General features: G+C 40.3%; 1 protein-coding gene across 10 annotated transcripts in view; it reads left to right on the forward strand.

Annotated features, from left to right (window-relative positions):
- Positions 1–13,290, forward strand: part of DOCK10 (dedicator of cytokinesis 10) — a 122,038-nt gene that overhangs the window by 23,170 nt on the left and 85,578 nt on the right. For 8 of the 10 annotated variants that reach the window (XM_027650610.1, XM_027650611.1, XM_027650607.1 and 5 more), the window contains exon 2: positions 8,994–9,113. In XM_027650610.1, the coding sequence (XP_027506411.1) occupies positions 8,994–9,113 (120 nt within the window). The remainder of the gene's footprint in view (positions 1–8,993; positions 9,114–13,290) is intronic. The other 2 variants (XM_027650604.1, XM_027650609.1) reach the window with 1 other exon arrangement.

Genomic DNA, 13,290 nt, shown 5'->3' on the forward strand with positions numbered 1-13,290 from the left:
AGAGAAAGAGGGTTATTCACTGAGTAAAATGAAGTGGAACAGCATATATGAGATTTTGCCCCATGGGGCAGTGACTTATTACTAAGTACTCTAGAAGTCAAATGGTATTTTTTCTAAAGTTTGTTTAGAGCTAATGCAAACATTTTTCTTGGTTGTTTTTGCTTCAGGGGCTTCTGAAGTGGTTGAGCCCCTTTCAAAACTATTTGCTTAGCAGACAGGTCTAGGTCTTCATACATCTAAATTTTAGGTTTGAATTGAAAATGTACAATGGATGTTTACTTGTGTGCTGCACTGCAACTTCATCAGACATGCAATAGTGATCAAAGTCTTCAGCATCGGAACACGATAAGAGCTTTCCCTTCAGTCTTTGAAAAGCAAACTCTCCTATGCACTCTAAAGACAAAGTCTACTAAAAAGAAATCTTTATTTTCAAAGTAAATAAAACTGGTTTTAAAGACAATTTTGTGCTGTGCACAGCATTGTATTTTACATAATGCTGTGTACAACATTATATTTTATATACCCCATTTTAGCAGCAGGTTTGTGCTGGATGATCCTGATAGAGGAGCAAGTGAGGTAGGATCACCCTTTTGTACATTCCCTGAGCCTGTGCACAGATGACCGTGGGTAGATCGCTCCATCTCCCCTTTTCATCCAATTTACACAAACAGAGGGGACTGCTTTGCCTGTTGCTGTAACTAATTCTGTGTAGTGTCAGAACTGGGGTTCTGCCTTTGCTAGGAGGGTCATCTGAGTACCACGTAAGGGCAAAAATTGGGAGTGTCTTTTCTTATATGTAGACTTCCCTGAGACTACAATGACTGTATATGTGCAGTTATCTGTGTGTGTGCACAGATGGACTCAGAAGTGCTGTCTACATAAACTTTATACTGGAAGCTTAAAAGCTTTGGTCAAATCCAGTATGTGCAGGTTGCAGGCTGGTTTTGTTAAGGTTTCTGTTTGCAGCCATGACTCTGCCCACCTGAGACCGTGCTAGAAAAAAGTGAACATGAAGCAAAGCATGTTTGCAGAACAGCTGACCTAGACTCACTTCAGCATCCCCTTTGTGGTGACAGGGCACTTCTCCTTCCCTGGGGTGCAGTAATAATTAACAAGGCAAGTGCTGAGTAGAACACTCCAACTCTGTTGGCAGCTCCTCTCTGCTCCCCCACAGCTCCATCCCTTCTGCCCAGTCCCTTTCCACCGCATCCTACCTGTGTGTTCAGATGTCTGCATGAAGAGGAGTGAATTGCATCTTTGGCTTTTGCTTACTTTCTTTATGAATAGATTCAGTGTGGTACCTTCAAAGAAAGCCTTTTGTTGCTAAAACTGTACTTTTTTTTTTTTCCTGGTTAAGGTCAGGTAAGGGGAGAGAAAGTGGCTGAGTGTTGCCAGGTTAGAGGTCTGTGTAAATTAAACTTTAAAAAAAAACACCTTATGATGTTTTATAAAACTTTCCTGTTTTTCCCCTGAAGTGACCTATGGGCAAATATTTAGTCTAGGCTTCAGAAGTCCTCACTATTTAAAAGCTGTCATTTTTGACATTTTGAAAAGCGAACTGATTAAATTTAATTTTAAAACTTAGCAGTTCTATTAGAGGTCTTGTTAGGGGCTGCTTTTAGTAATTGTATGATTAAATGAAACTTGTTTATCTCCTTCCTAAAAAGAGTTTCCAGATATGGCATAAACAGAGAGGACAAGTAAGTTGTTGTCTTGTTACCTTGAATATTTTCTGCAGACTGTACTGATAATTTTACCCAGTGTCTAAAATGACAAGTGCTAGTCAATAAAGATATACATACCCGTGCATATACATTCCAGATTCAGAAAGCACCACAGAGAGGCTACAGTGTCAGGTGCATAATCATGGATGAGAAACATAATTCAGGAAATGCTTATGATTAAGCAGAGAATAACACAAACCATCCCCTCTCTCCTCCCAGTTGGACGCTCTGCTGAACCAACAGTCCTGTGTGGCTTGAACGTTTTAACTGTGAGTGGGGTAGTGGTATGAGGCCTCGAACCTTTAAAATTCATAACGAAAGCAACGATAAATTCTAACGTGGGAAATAAGAGGTATTAGAAAGAGTAGGTCACTCCCAGTTGCCTGAGAACAGATCTCTGTGGTTTGAGCAGCCGTGACCGTGGTCGCTCCTTGGTTGGCTTGCTGGAGAAGCTACGTGTGCCACTGAAGGCTCTGATGGCTCCAGCTGGCCCATCAGTTGAAATGAAGGTTTTCTGAGTTAGCTCATCCGGATGAGAGGTGTTTCAATTTTTCAAATATTTAACACGCTGAGTTCTCTTACAGAAACTTTTAAAGCTGGAAAATATACAACGTAGATCTTTATAAGTTTTGATCCCCAAAACAATGGGAATGTAGGCAGTTAGGATTCATCCTATCCCAGCTGTATTTGTACAAAGTAAGTATCATTTAGTCACACAAGTCCCTTATTGGTGTCAATCAGAATTTTCATGAATAAAGAGACTTTAATGAATGAAAATTACTTTTCACTTTCATTATCCCCAGCAGGGTCTTCAACAGGTTTCGTTGCTTTTGCTCTGCCTGAGCTGATGGATACTAGAGCGTTTTGGCAATTTCTGAATCACTAGGAATTGGGGGGTTGAATTCTTTGTAATCCCTTGCTGTTTTCTCTGTGGCAGAATTGTGTGGGAACTGGCAATCCCCTTAATGAAATTTATTGGCACGTTGGCTTCACTGCCGCCACTGAAGAGTGTATCAGTTGTGCTGTGCAGCCCTGACTGGATTCTTTCCAAATACAATTCTCCAAGTTTTACTGAAAGTCATGACAAATTAAGCATATTGGACCTGACAAGTGAGTGTATTTTAGACTGGAAGAGAGGAGGGGTATGTAAAAAAAAAAATCTTCTTTGTTCCACTAATTTTAATAAATTTGTTGACTATGTTTCACTCTGAGCCAAAGGAAGCCTTTGTAATGTGGCCAGAGAGTTTGATGACTGTGAATAGATGCAGAATAGGCCAAGCAGTCATAAAAAGGAGATCTGAATCAAAAAGAGAGGCCATCTGCCTGCTGGTTCTGGCTGTGCCTCCCTGTCCATTCCCCAAATACCTTTTGCAGACGTTGAATTGCCTCTCCTGTGCTTGAAATGTAAAATTTATTTTCCTTAAAGCAAATCTATAACATGATAGAGACTGTGTTGGGAGTGGAGAGAGGGGTTGAGAGCATTTTGAGTGGGTGAGACCTGTCACTCCCAGCTCAGCTGCTTGAGGGTGTTGGGGACACCATAATCCCCACGTGGCTGCTCTGTCTCTGCTCACTGGGTACAAATGCTGCCACAGGAGCCACTGCCAGGGTCACTCTGGGTCTCAGGCTGCTCACCTGTGGTCTCTGGTGGTGGTAGGGAAAAAGGTGCACTCAGTGGAGATATCCTTCCCATGGTGCCCACCCCAGGCACCAAACTGCTCTATTGTCTCATGGTCCTACAAAAATACGGAAGTTTTGGTGACACTATAAAAACCAAATTGTTTTCTAGCCTCAGCTTCATCTCCTTGAGTATTTAGGATCTGTGGCTATCACATCTCAGAGCTGCTGGACAGTCTGTGTCACTAGAATGTCTGAAGACAGGGTTAAATTCAACATTTACACTACACCTCCTTCAAAAGCATGGAGTCATGCTCTTTAGCTTCATTTCGGACATGTTTGACAAAGAAATATTCAATTGAATTTGGCCTGCCCTGGTGGAATATAATTAACTACATATATTAACCATGTAAAAAAATAAAAGGACGTGTTATGTCAGAGACAGAGTGTTTAACTGGGGAAAGGAAGAACCAAAAAAGTGCAAAAAGCACTTCACATTGATGCCATCCTAGAAAGTAATTTAATTTACTGTTGTGAGTTTTAGTAGAATTGGGTTTGGTTAATAATATTAAGAAGTCTATAAAAATAAAGGAAGGCAATGCTGTTATTTTAGTAAGTGACCCTTTCTCTTGTAAGTCTGCCCATTTCCGTATTTCAAATGTCTAGTAGAATGAATTGAAATTTTAGACAAGCCATAGCTTGGATGAAGTATAAAATCAGAGTCTTGCTTGATCTTGACCAATCTGGCCATCATAATTGTTTTGACTCTCTTTATGAACATGCAGTGGATCCTCCTGTCACAGAGGTACTTTAGTCCAGGTAACTGAAGTCCATCAGCTTAAATTCTTTGTATTTATCTGTTTCTTTAATTTTTTTCTTCCTGACATGTGGAAGAGAAGGAATTTATTTAAACATCTATATTAAATTCAATGAATTTTAGATACTTTGGATTCGTTGTCAGAATAATATGTCATTAAAGCATTAGAAAATCACAGCATTTGGTCTACTTTAATTTTAGGATGGGGAAGTGCTTGGGATGACTATCCAGAGACTGTTGGTCTCAGTTACGTCATTTCCTCCTTTGGGGAGTGTTCACAGAAATACCACTTTAGGAGGATGATACATAGTTATGAAGAGAAGATGGGTGCAAGCATCAGTGCACAATGACTGTGCAGCTGGCAACAAGCCAGGTACCATATCTGTTTCTGTAACATTATTTGTATGAATATTTTTGCTCATTACTACTGTGGAAAAATAATACTTTTGTACCTATACCAGAAGATGATGGCAATGAAACCATATATCACCGGTGGAATCTGGGCTGATTCACCTATGTGAAATTAAATAGAGATTATTCTCCCGTGGTGTTGGCTCCAATGTTCATTTAACAACTTTTCAGTATCCCAAAAGAATTTGGAAAAGTTGGGTCACCAAAATTCAAAACTACATGCCACAACACTGTCAGGGTGTGAAGTAAATGGTACTGCTGAGATTGTTGTAGCAGGTGAGGAGTCAGAGTGCCTTTTTACCAGATATATTCACAACTGTTTCAGCACAACTAAATTCATTACTCACTTGAGATGGAGAATATAAAAAGCATTATAAAAATCCAAGCCAGCATAATTCGATCTTGGCTCAGATTGCCAAGTTGGCCTGTTTCCAAAAAGAACAGACAAGTTAAATTGAGAAGAGGCAGCACTATGGTTATTAAATTAACTTTAAATCAACCCTACTCATTTACAGATCTCTGCTAGTGCTTGCAGGCAGAATTTGCTAATCCCAACATCACTGCTTCTGTCTGCCTGTGAGGAGAAAACTGAGCAGCCATCCCGCAGCTTCTAGAGATAAACTAGAGATAACCAGCTGTGACTTCCCATCAAAACTGCAACACTAAGCATTGCAGTGCTGAGCTTTGCCAAGTTCAAAGTACTGGCTCTACAAAGCATGGAGTCAGTGTCCACAGTACCTAGTCTTATGGTCTATAAGAACATGCAGAACTGATGAAGAGAGGCATCATGTTTATTATATCAGAATGCTTTTTGTTGGCAGGGAATAGACTAGATGATCTCTGCAACCACTGTATTGACAAGGATGCCCTATTACTTGCATCTCTGATTTATGGGAGTTGGCATAATAGATTATTGCATTTTATACAGGATTTTGCTGTAATGCCATAGAAGGAAGAAAGTAATTTTTATTGCATCAGTAGAAAAACATCACCATTAATATTGAAGTGCTTTGCTGAAAAGTTTTGCAGTCAATTTGATAATGTCACACCTACCTACATTTATTTCAGATGTGTAATCTTTCTCAAAAGACTTCTCTGTTAACATCTGTTAAAATGTTTCCCTCAGATCATGCCCTTTGCAGCACTGAGAGTAAGAGAATTAGTGCCGTGGGAACAGTGATGTTCATGCACTTGCTGTGTTTCTCTGCTTCAGGGTTTTCTCGAGTTGTATTCTTGTCTCATGTAAATGACCTTGTAGCTGCCAAGGAGAAGTTTTCCCCTGGAGTGTTTCAGCAGCTATGAGGAGTGGCTTTCTGAGCATTGCCAGTTTCTGAAGAGCAAAGCAAGGGCAATGTTACATTGCTTACCCTGCCTCCACCTGCATCCCAACATCTGTGTGATGTTAATTTTGAAGGAGATGTAGTTATGTTCACCCAAACCTTACAGGGATTTCCATGGGGAAGAAGGAACACCTCTTAGTTCTGCAAAAAGAGTAGTTTCCATGGCCATAGAGAACCTGCAAATGCTAGGACTTTTTATGGGATCTCCCCATATTTCAAGAGAAGTCTCACGATTTCTGGGATTTCCCAGCTCTTCCATGGTCTTTGACTTCAGTAGAAAGGTGTCTATTTATGTCATTTGTTTACCTCATGATTTTTTTGAACTTTTGAAAGCTGGCATTCATGATGTTTCCAAGAAGCATCCGACCAAGATTAATATTGTATTGGCACGTCTACTTTGAGAGAGTGGACATATATGATATCAGTGGCATATCTGACTTATTGAAAGTTGATATTGTTGCAAAACCATTAGCCTGACAGTATCAGCTCTGGGAAGGGGGTGTTCTCAGTGTGATGTCACAAACTTTCTGCAGAAAATGTTCTTGTTTTAGTGAAACCACTGTACAGGAAAAATGCCTCAGTGAAACAGTGGTGCCTCATAAATGTCAGTGCATGTATATTTTCACTTTTACTTTGAGTTTTCCTGTAAGTGGTTGCTATATGGTTTCCTACTGAAGGTAACAATTGCACTACTTACAAGTTTGCTTTCTGCTAAATTTAAACTGAGTGAACTTTGTTCAGACCTGGGCATCGTTACCAAAATGAGTGGTACAGCACAGAGGTGCACTGGTGTTTTCTCTTCATGGTTTCAACTCCTTGAAGCTTGTTTTTATAGAGGAGTGTTTAATACATAGATACAATGATAGATTTAATGATGGAGAGTCTAAAACTCCTGTTGAAAGGATACTGCAGTCAGTTATATGTAATTTGAAAAGGAACAAGAACAAGCTGTGCATGGTGACATGGTCAGATGACCCCATTAAGTTCATGTGGGAAACCACTGTCGTCAAACTATACGCTGAAATCTCTCTGAAGAATATGGCAGCTACTCAGCCCGAGAGCTTCTTGAGCAGGGCTGGGTAATTATGTGTCAACTGGTGCAGATCAGGGCCAAGTACCTGCTTGAGACAGTTTAAGGTGCTGTGGTTGGGGTCATATGAAGTCTCACGTGTCCTAGTAGGGCTCCTTGTCTTACCTGAACATCACACAACCAGTATGATGTCACAGAATCTAAATTAAACATTAAAGCAGTTTCTTCCCAGGTTGCCCAGAGAAATTGCGGTTGCCCCATCCCTGGAAGTGTTCAAGGCCAGGTTGTATGGGACTATTTGTTCTATTTGTTACTATTATGTGTTGGTCTTGCCTGTCTTTTACAATTTTTTAATATCTCAGCATCAGTTGATAGTGCTTTTGGCCTGTGAATGCTAAACACTAATGATTTTAGAAGTTTATTAACTCTTAAGCTGACAAGCAGGACTGTGAGAGTTAATAGACTGAGAAGAGAGGTAATAGACTGAACTGTTGAAGGAGCAGTTCTAACTTTTTTAATTGTCTCTCCATCCTTTGATGGAGCTTTGATGCTTTGAGCAGGGAATTGGAGTGGATGGCTTGTGGAGGACCTGAGTTGTTCTGTGATTCTAGCATCAGCTGCTCAGCAACTGAATAACCTTCTAGGAACATGTGTATCCCACTGTTTTAATCTAACTTGTGTGGTTGAGTTACTGATACATAATTAAACTTTTCATAGATGCGTTTGATGCCAAAGGGAGTCTTGAACTCGAAATAGAAGGGGAACAGTGTTTACAAGAGCTGGAGAGAAATCTTGAGATGGCTGTGATGACTGAAAAAAAAAGGAACTCTTTAGAACAAAGTCAAAAGAGAGAAGGACTTTTATATTTGAACCATTGTATGTATAATGGACCATATGTGAACTTTATATATGTATATACATATATAAAAAAATTCAGGTATAGTCCTTTACATATATATATGTATATATAAAAAATCAAATACAGTGGACAATCATAAGATTGTCTTGGAGAAACTTGTTTTGTGGAGGTGTCAAAGCTTTCTTTTTCAACACACCTTGGTTTTGATTTAGGGAAGAGGGAGGGAAACTTGATATTAATGTGGATAGTCCAGTGCAAGAACAGTGAGTAAAATACCACTTGCTGAAGGTCCACTATTGCATCAGACTGAAGGACTGTTCAGCAAAAGTGTTTCTGCATTTACTTTTCACTAGTGTCCTTTTTCACTCTTATCACCTGCTTTTTCATCCCTCCTGGCAGTTCTTTTATCCTTTCTCACTCACTCTTTCTGATACTTACATCTTTAAATTAAGCAAATGTTGTGACTCTAATACTTGACTTCATTTGTTTAATGTATTCTAGCATGTCAGACAGGCTTCTCTTTTTCTATTTTTGGGTTGTATTTCAAGACATTGTGACTTCAGTTTTGTTTGGTGGTTCCTGTGGTGGTTTCTTACTTTACTGCTGTTTCAGGCAATAATAGAGAACTATTACGATGATACTACTCCTGTTTCTGACAAGAAAGACCACGGGGGTGGATGCCAGATAGTTTATTCCAGAAGAATGATCTTGGATTATTACCAACTAAAACAATATGGTGGCATTCACAAGCTACCAGCACTTCAAAAGGTGGGACTGTGTGAGACAGTGAAAAAATTAGTAGGTTTCTTATTCTAAAACATATTAGCTCAAAGTCGTATCTATGTTCATTTCAAACTGTGTCTGTCAATTTGCCTGCAAGTATTTACGGGGAAAGAGAGAGAGAATTCCTGAGAATGCCAGGTAAGTTAATGTGGTGGGTTTAGTCTCTGTAATGAGCTGACAGATTGCTCTGGAATTATCAGATGGAGAGAGGCTGTTACAACTGGCAGAACTTCCTCACTTCCACTCTCTTGCATGAGCTCAGCTACAACAAACTGAGAAGACTGGGGTGAGGAGAGAAATTATTCATGCTTTGGTGTATAAAAGGAAAAATATAGCAGATCTCAGTTTATGAGAGGGAAGGAAGGTAAATTTGGATGTAGAGAGTTTACTTGATTTTTTTTTTTTTCCAAAGCAGGAAAAACCCAAACTCTTGGAGCCTCTGGATTATGAAGCTGTTATCACAGAAATTGAAAAAAGTATTGGGGACAGCCAGTTTAAGGATCTGATATTATTCCCTGATGATGACTTTTCAGTAAGTACAAGACAAATATGTGTTATTCTTTTCCTTTGGTTCATCTGTTCATTTATTTTATCTCCATTGCTAGAGGGAGAGCCAGAAGTTGTCCAAGGGCTCTCTAATATTTTCTTAATTCATGCATAATTCTTCACTTCCCTCCCACTGAATTCACTTGTTTTTGTTGGGTTTTTTCCTTTGACATTTTTATATGCGTGACTTTACTATTCAGGATTAGATAAAGCTCGAAGCCCTGGTTGTTCCCAAATATATTTTGGGCACTCACTAAACATGTTATTCCATAACGTATACTTGTCTGTTTACTTAGCACAATGGTAGTTTGGCCAGTGCTAGAATCTCTCCCTACTGTTATAGTCTAATTTCGTCTAATTTAATCTGTAACTTCTGATCCCATTCTGTTTTGATGTATTTGGCCACTAGAGTCCCTGGTGCTGAGGAAGGCTCCCATCGGTGGGACACTGACAGGCAGTGGATCCAAGACCCCACAGCCATGGAGCTGCCTGACCTCATCCTAGGCTCTCCATTGCTTGTTCTGGCAAACTGCAAAAAAGCTGAGAACCTGGAAGTCCAGGGCAGCTCTCCCAATGGCAGGATGGGGCGGCTCAGGAGGGCAGGGGTTGCCTGCTGGGCAGCTGGGGAGGTGCATTGCCAGGCAAGTGCGCAGGCATCGCACAGCAACTTCTTCAAAATCGACCCATCTTTGTCAAATATTTAGGTTTTGATGAACAGGCATTCTCTAATGGAAATACATTTCAGTTTTGTGACCAATTGTAACTGCTGTGTGAGGGCCCTTCCCATCAGCTCATGGCACTGCTACTGTCCTACGAGGCCAGCTTAATCTAATCAACTGCTTTGTTTTACTAAATGGCTCTATTTCCTTGGTGGCGTTAGCTGAGTTAATGTGCTCATGGGATTGAGAGAAAACTAAACAGAATAGATTTCCTCATTATCGTTAATTCCTTTATCCATTTTGCACATTTGTCAATTTATGAAATTGAAATTTAGCATTACAAAGCTGACTAGACATACTGTGTGCTGTCACAAGGCCCTTGAACCCTTTGATTTAGAGTAACTAAGCTCAAGTCCACAGAGCAAACCCTCTCAGTGAGAGAATCACATCCTACTTCTGAAGCTCTGTCTGTCAAGCATATTTTCATAGCCTTTTATTTCGTTTTGAGCAGTTGTTGCCTGGATTTGAATAGCTACTTCTATTTTGTTTCGTCTGTGTTATGCTTTGCACCTATTCAGCATAATCTATTTAAATTTAAAAAAAATAATAAGTAAAAAGATTAAGACAGATGAGAGAGGTACTTGCGTGGTAGAGGTGACCTGTACTCACAGAAGAGCAGGGGTAGTAGTAGGTAGGATCCATATCCTTGTGATAAATCTCTCTCATCTTTGTTATCCTCTGTTGAAGTCAGCAGCAGTAACAAGAGCCTCTGCCCCCAGACAGGACTGCAGAGCTTCCGCACCAGGCAAGTTTTCCAGTTGCAGAATCTCTATTTATAGGCCTGCTCCATCCTGCTGAAATATCACTTGTGTGCAAAAGTCTGGGTCAGCCATTTGAGTAGAAAGAGATCCACGTCTGACTGAATTAGGAGGTGCTCAGGCTGGCTCTGAGTGGTATTTAACGTGATAATGCCCCAGGAAACGGTGGACACTGTTTAACTAATGATTGCAGTTGCTGCAGACTTCGTAGCTCAGTGTTGATGCAACCCCAGTTTGGGCCCATCAGTGAGCAAATCCTATGGGCAAAGTGGTCATACCTTCCTTATAACTCTCCTGCCTGCCTAAAGCCCAGTTTCCATTTCAGAAAAAGCATGTTAGCTCAGCTTCTTCTGTTCTTGGATCTTGTGAACAAATTTCCATTCCGTTGCTGTGCTGTGAAACAATGGCCAGTGGACATTTCTGCAGCAGTACATCGATACAGCACTTTCACTGTACTTCTTGATGGTAGTGAGATGGAGTTGATGGGCTTCCTGCTGTGCTCATAGAAAAGGCAAGCCTTGTTAGTGATGCTGGTACTTTTGCATCCTCATCATTGGGTTACTGTGCTTCCTTCACCTTCTGTTCCCCAGACCTGGCCACGCTCTCCCTTGACAAATGGAACTGCTGCTGTCTGGCAGTTAGTCCTATTTCTCAGTTCTCTTCTACATGTTTTCCAGAAGGGAGGCCATGAAAGAAGTGTGACACCTTCCTTCAAATTGGTCTTCCTCTCATCTTTAACCTTTCACATCTTAGTCTTGCCCAGTTTCATTGTCATACATTTGTACTTCTGCTCCTAAGCACTGTCATATATGCAAGCAAAAAAAGCTGCATCCTTTCATAAGTATTTTTCATCCTTTCTTCATGTCACCATCCTTTGGAATTCACACTCAGCACCCTCTTTTCAAATCTCTCCAGGATCTCGAGTCTTCATAACAGAATCAGAATCATAACATCTTTAAGGGGAGGGAGCAAGAGTAGGAAAGGGCACTGCCTCTTCACGTCAAACAACATGTGTGCCATAGGGGCAGCTTGAAGCACAGGCCTTGGAGCCTCCTTGGAAATACCTCTGTAAGCATGACTTATTTCTGAGATCAGAAGGGTTGCACTGGTGAGATCACGGTTCATTTTCAGTAGCACATTAATTAGTTCCCACTTTCCCATGTGACAGGCAGTATCTGCTCATTCTTAGAGGAGCAGAAGTTGAGTCTGTTACTCTCATGACTAATAGGATATGGGTATTCTTGACGTGCAAGTTCACATCGTCCGGCAGGAGCAGGAGAGTGAGAGGTATCTACAGTTCTAGGGATGCACTCCACCTGTTTAAGTAGAGACAGCTGATGCAGTCAGCAAAGCAAGCTGTGAGCAAAGCTTAGCCTCTCACACAGAGTGTGATTTAGGCAGTGATGCTGCAAAATCCATCCTTTAAATGTACTCTGTACTTGCTCTCCTTTTGCTTTGCCCCACGCACGTACCTCCAGGGTGAGGTCTGTGCTGGGACAGCAGACCAGCAGTTTGTCAGGGGGCCTCTGCGTGGTGGTATTTGTACAGCATAGTTGCACATTAGACTCTGTTTTAATTTAATGGAATAACTCATTGCAGGGTTTTGTAACATTAAGTAAATCTGTTTACTTGGATGAAAATGGGGCTGAGCAGCTTTTCTTTAGAGACATTGAATCTAAACATTAACAGAGAGGGACGTGTCTGCCTGTGTGTGGTTAGCTCTCTTAGGAGGGCAGCCTTTGCAGGAAGTAAATACCATCATTGTTGATGCATCCATCAAAAGATTTAACCACTGGTAACAGACTTTCAGACTAAAAGCTATTTAGAATAGATTCAGACTGAAAATGTTTGAAATGGCTAATGGAGTTTGAACTCCGATTTCAAATGCTAAATTCACCATGTCACTGGAAAGTAGTCGCTGCCTGAAAACATTATTCCTAATTAGTTGTCGATAAGGAGCAATATTAACTTTTGTGTTTCGCTGTAAAAGGTGGATGTAGCAATAGAAAGTACTTAGTGAAATTGCACCTTATAACTCATCCAACACCTGGGGCCAACATCTTATGCAAATGTGACAGCCTGGCAATGCCAGAAATCATGGTTGGATATAGGATATTTATATAAAATAGATTAAAAATAATTCAGAAGAATTATAGAATTGCATGTTTTAGGCTGATACCTGCATTATTTGATTAGTTTGCATGCACAAATGACAGGGTAATTGGCCTCTGGTTTGAACAGAAAATTGCTATGATTGCCTAAACATTAGAAAATTAGGCTGCATTCACAGCACATTTATAAATACTGAATTTTCTAAATAGAACCCTTTATTTTGTTGATGATTCTTTCAGCAGCACATAGTCTGTTGTTGAAATTTAGTTGTTTTCTGAAGTAAATAGGTTTGGGTGGTTAATGCTATGCCTGATCAGCCTTTAAGAGCATTTAACTTTGGAAGTAATCGTGTATGAACAGGAAGTGCCTTTGTGGCCTTTTGCAGCTAAGTGGTTAAACATAACTAATTCTCAGAAGGGAAATGCTTTGTAGTTTTTTGCACAAGGTTAAATATAACAATATACAACATTTTCCATGTCCCAATTCTTTGTAAATAAGCCTGTGATGTTCTTTGTTAAAGTCTACAAACGCACAAGCCCAGTGTTACCTGATTTCTCAGGTTTGCATGACTGTG

Source organism: Corapipo altera, unplaced genomic scaffold (assembly GCF_003945725.1).
Source record: "Corapipo altera isolate COAL_440 unplaced genomic scaffold, ASM394572v1 54, whole genome shotgun sequence".
NCBI lineage: Eukaryota > Metazoa > Chordata > Aves > Passeriformes > Pipridae > Corapipo > Corapipo altera.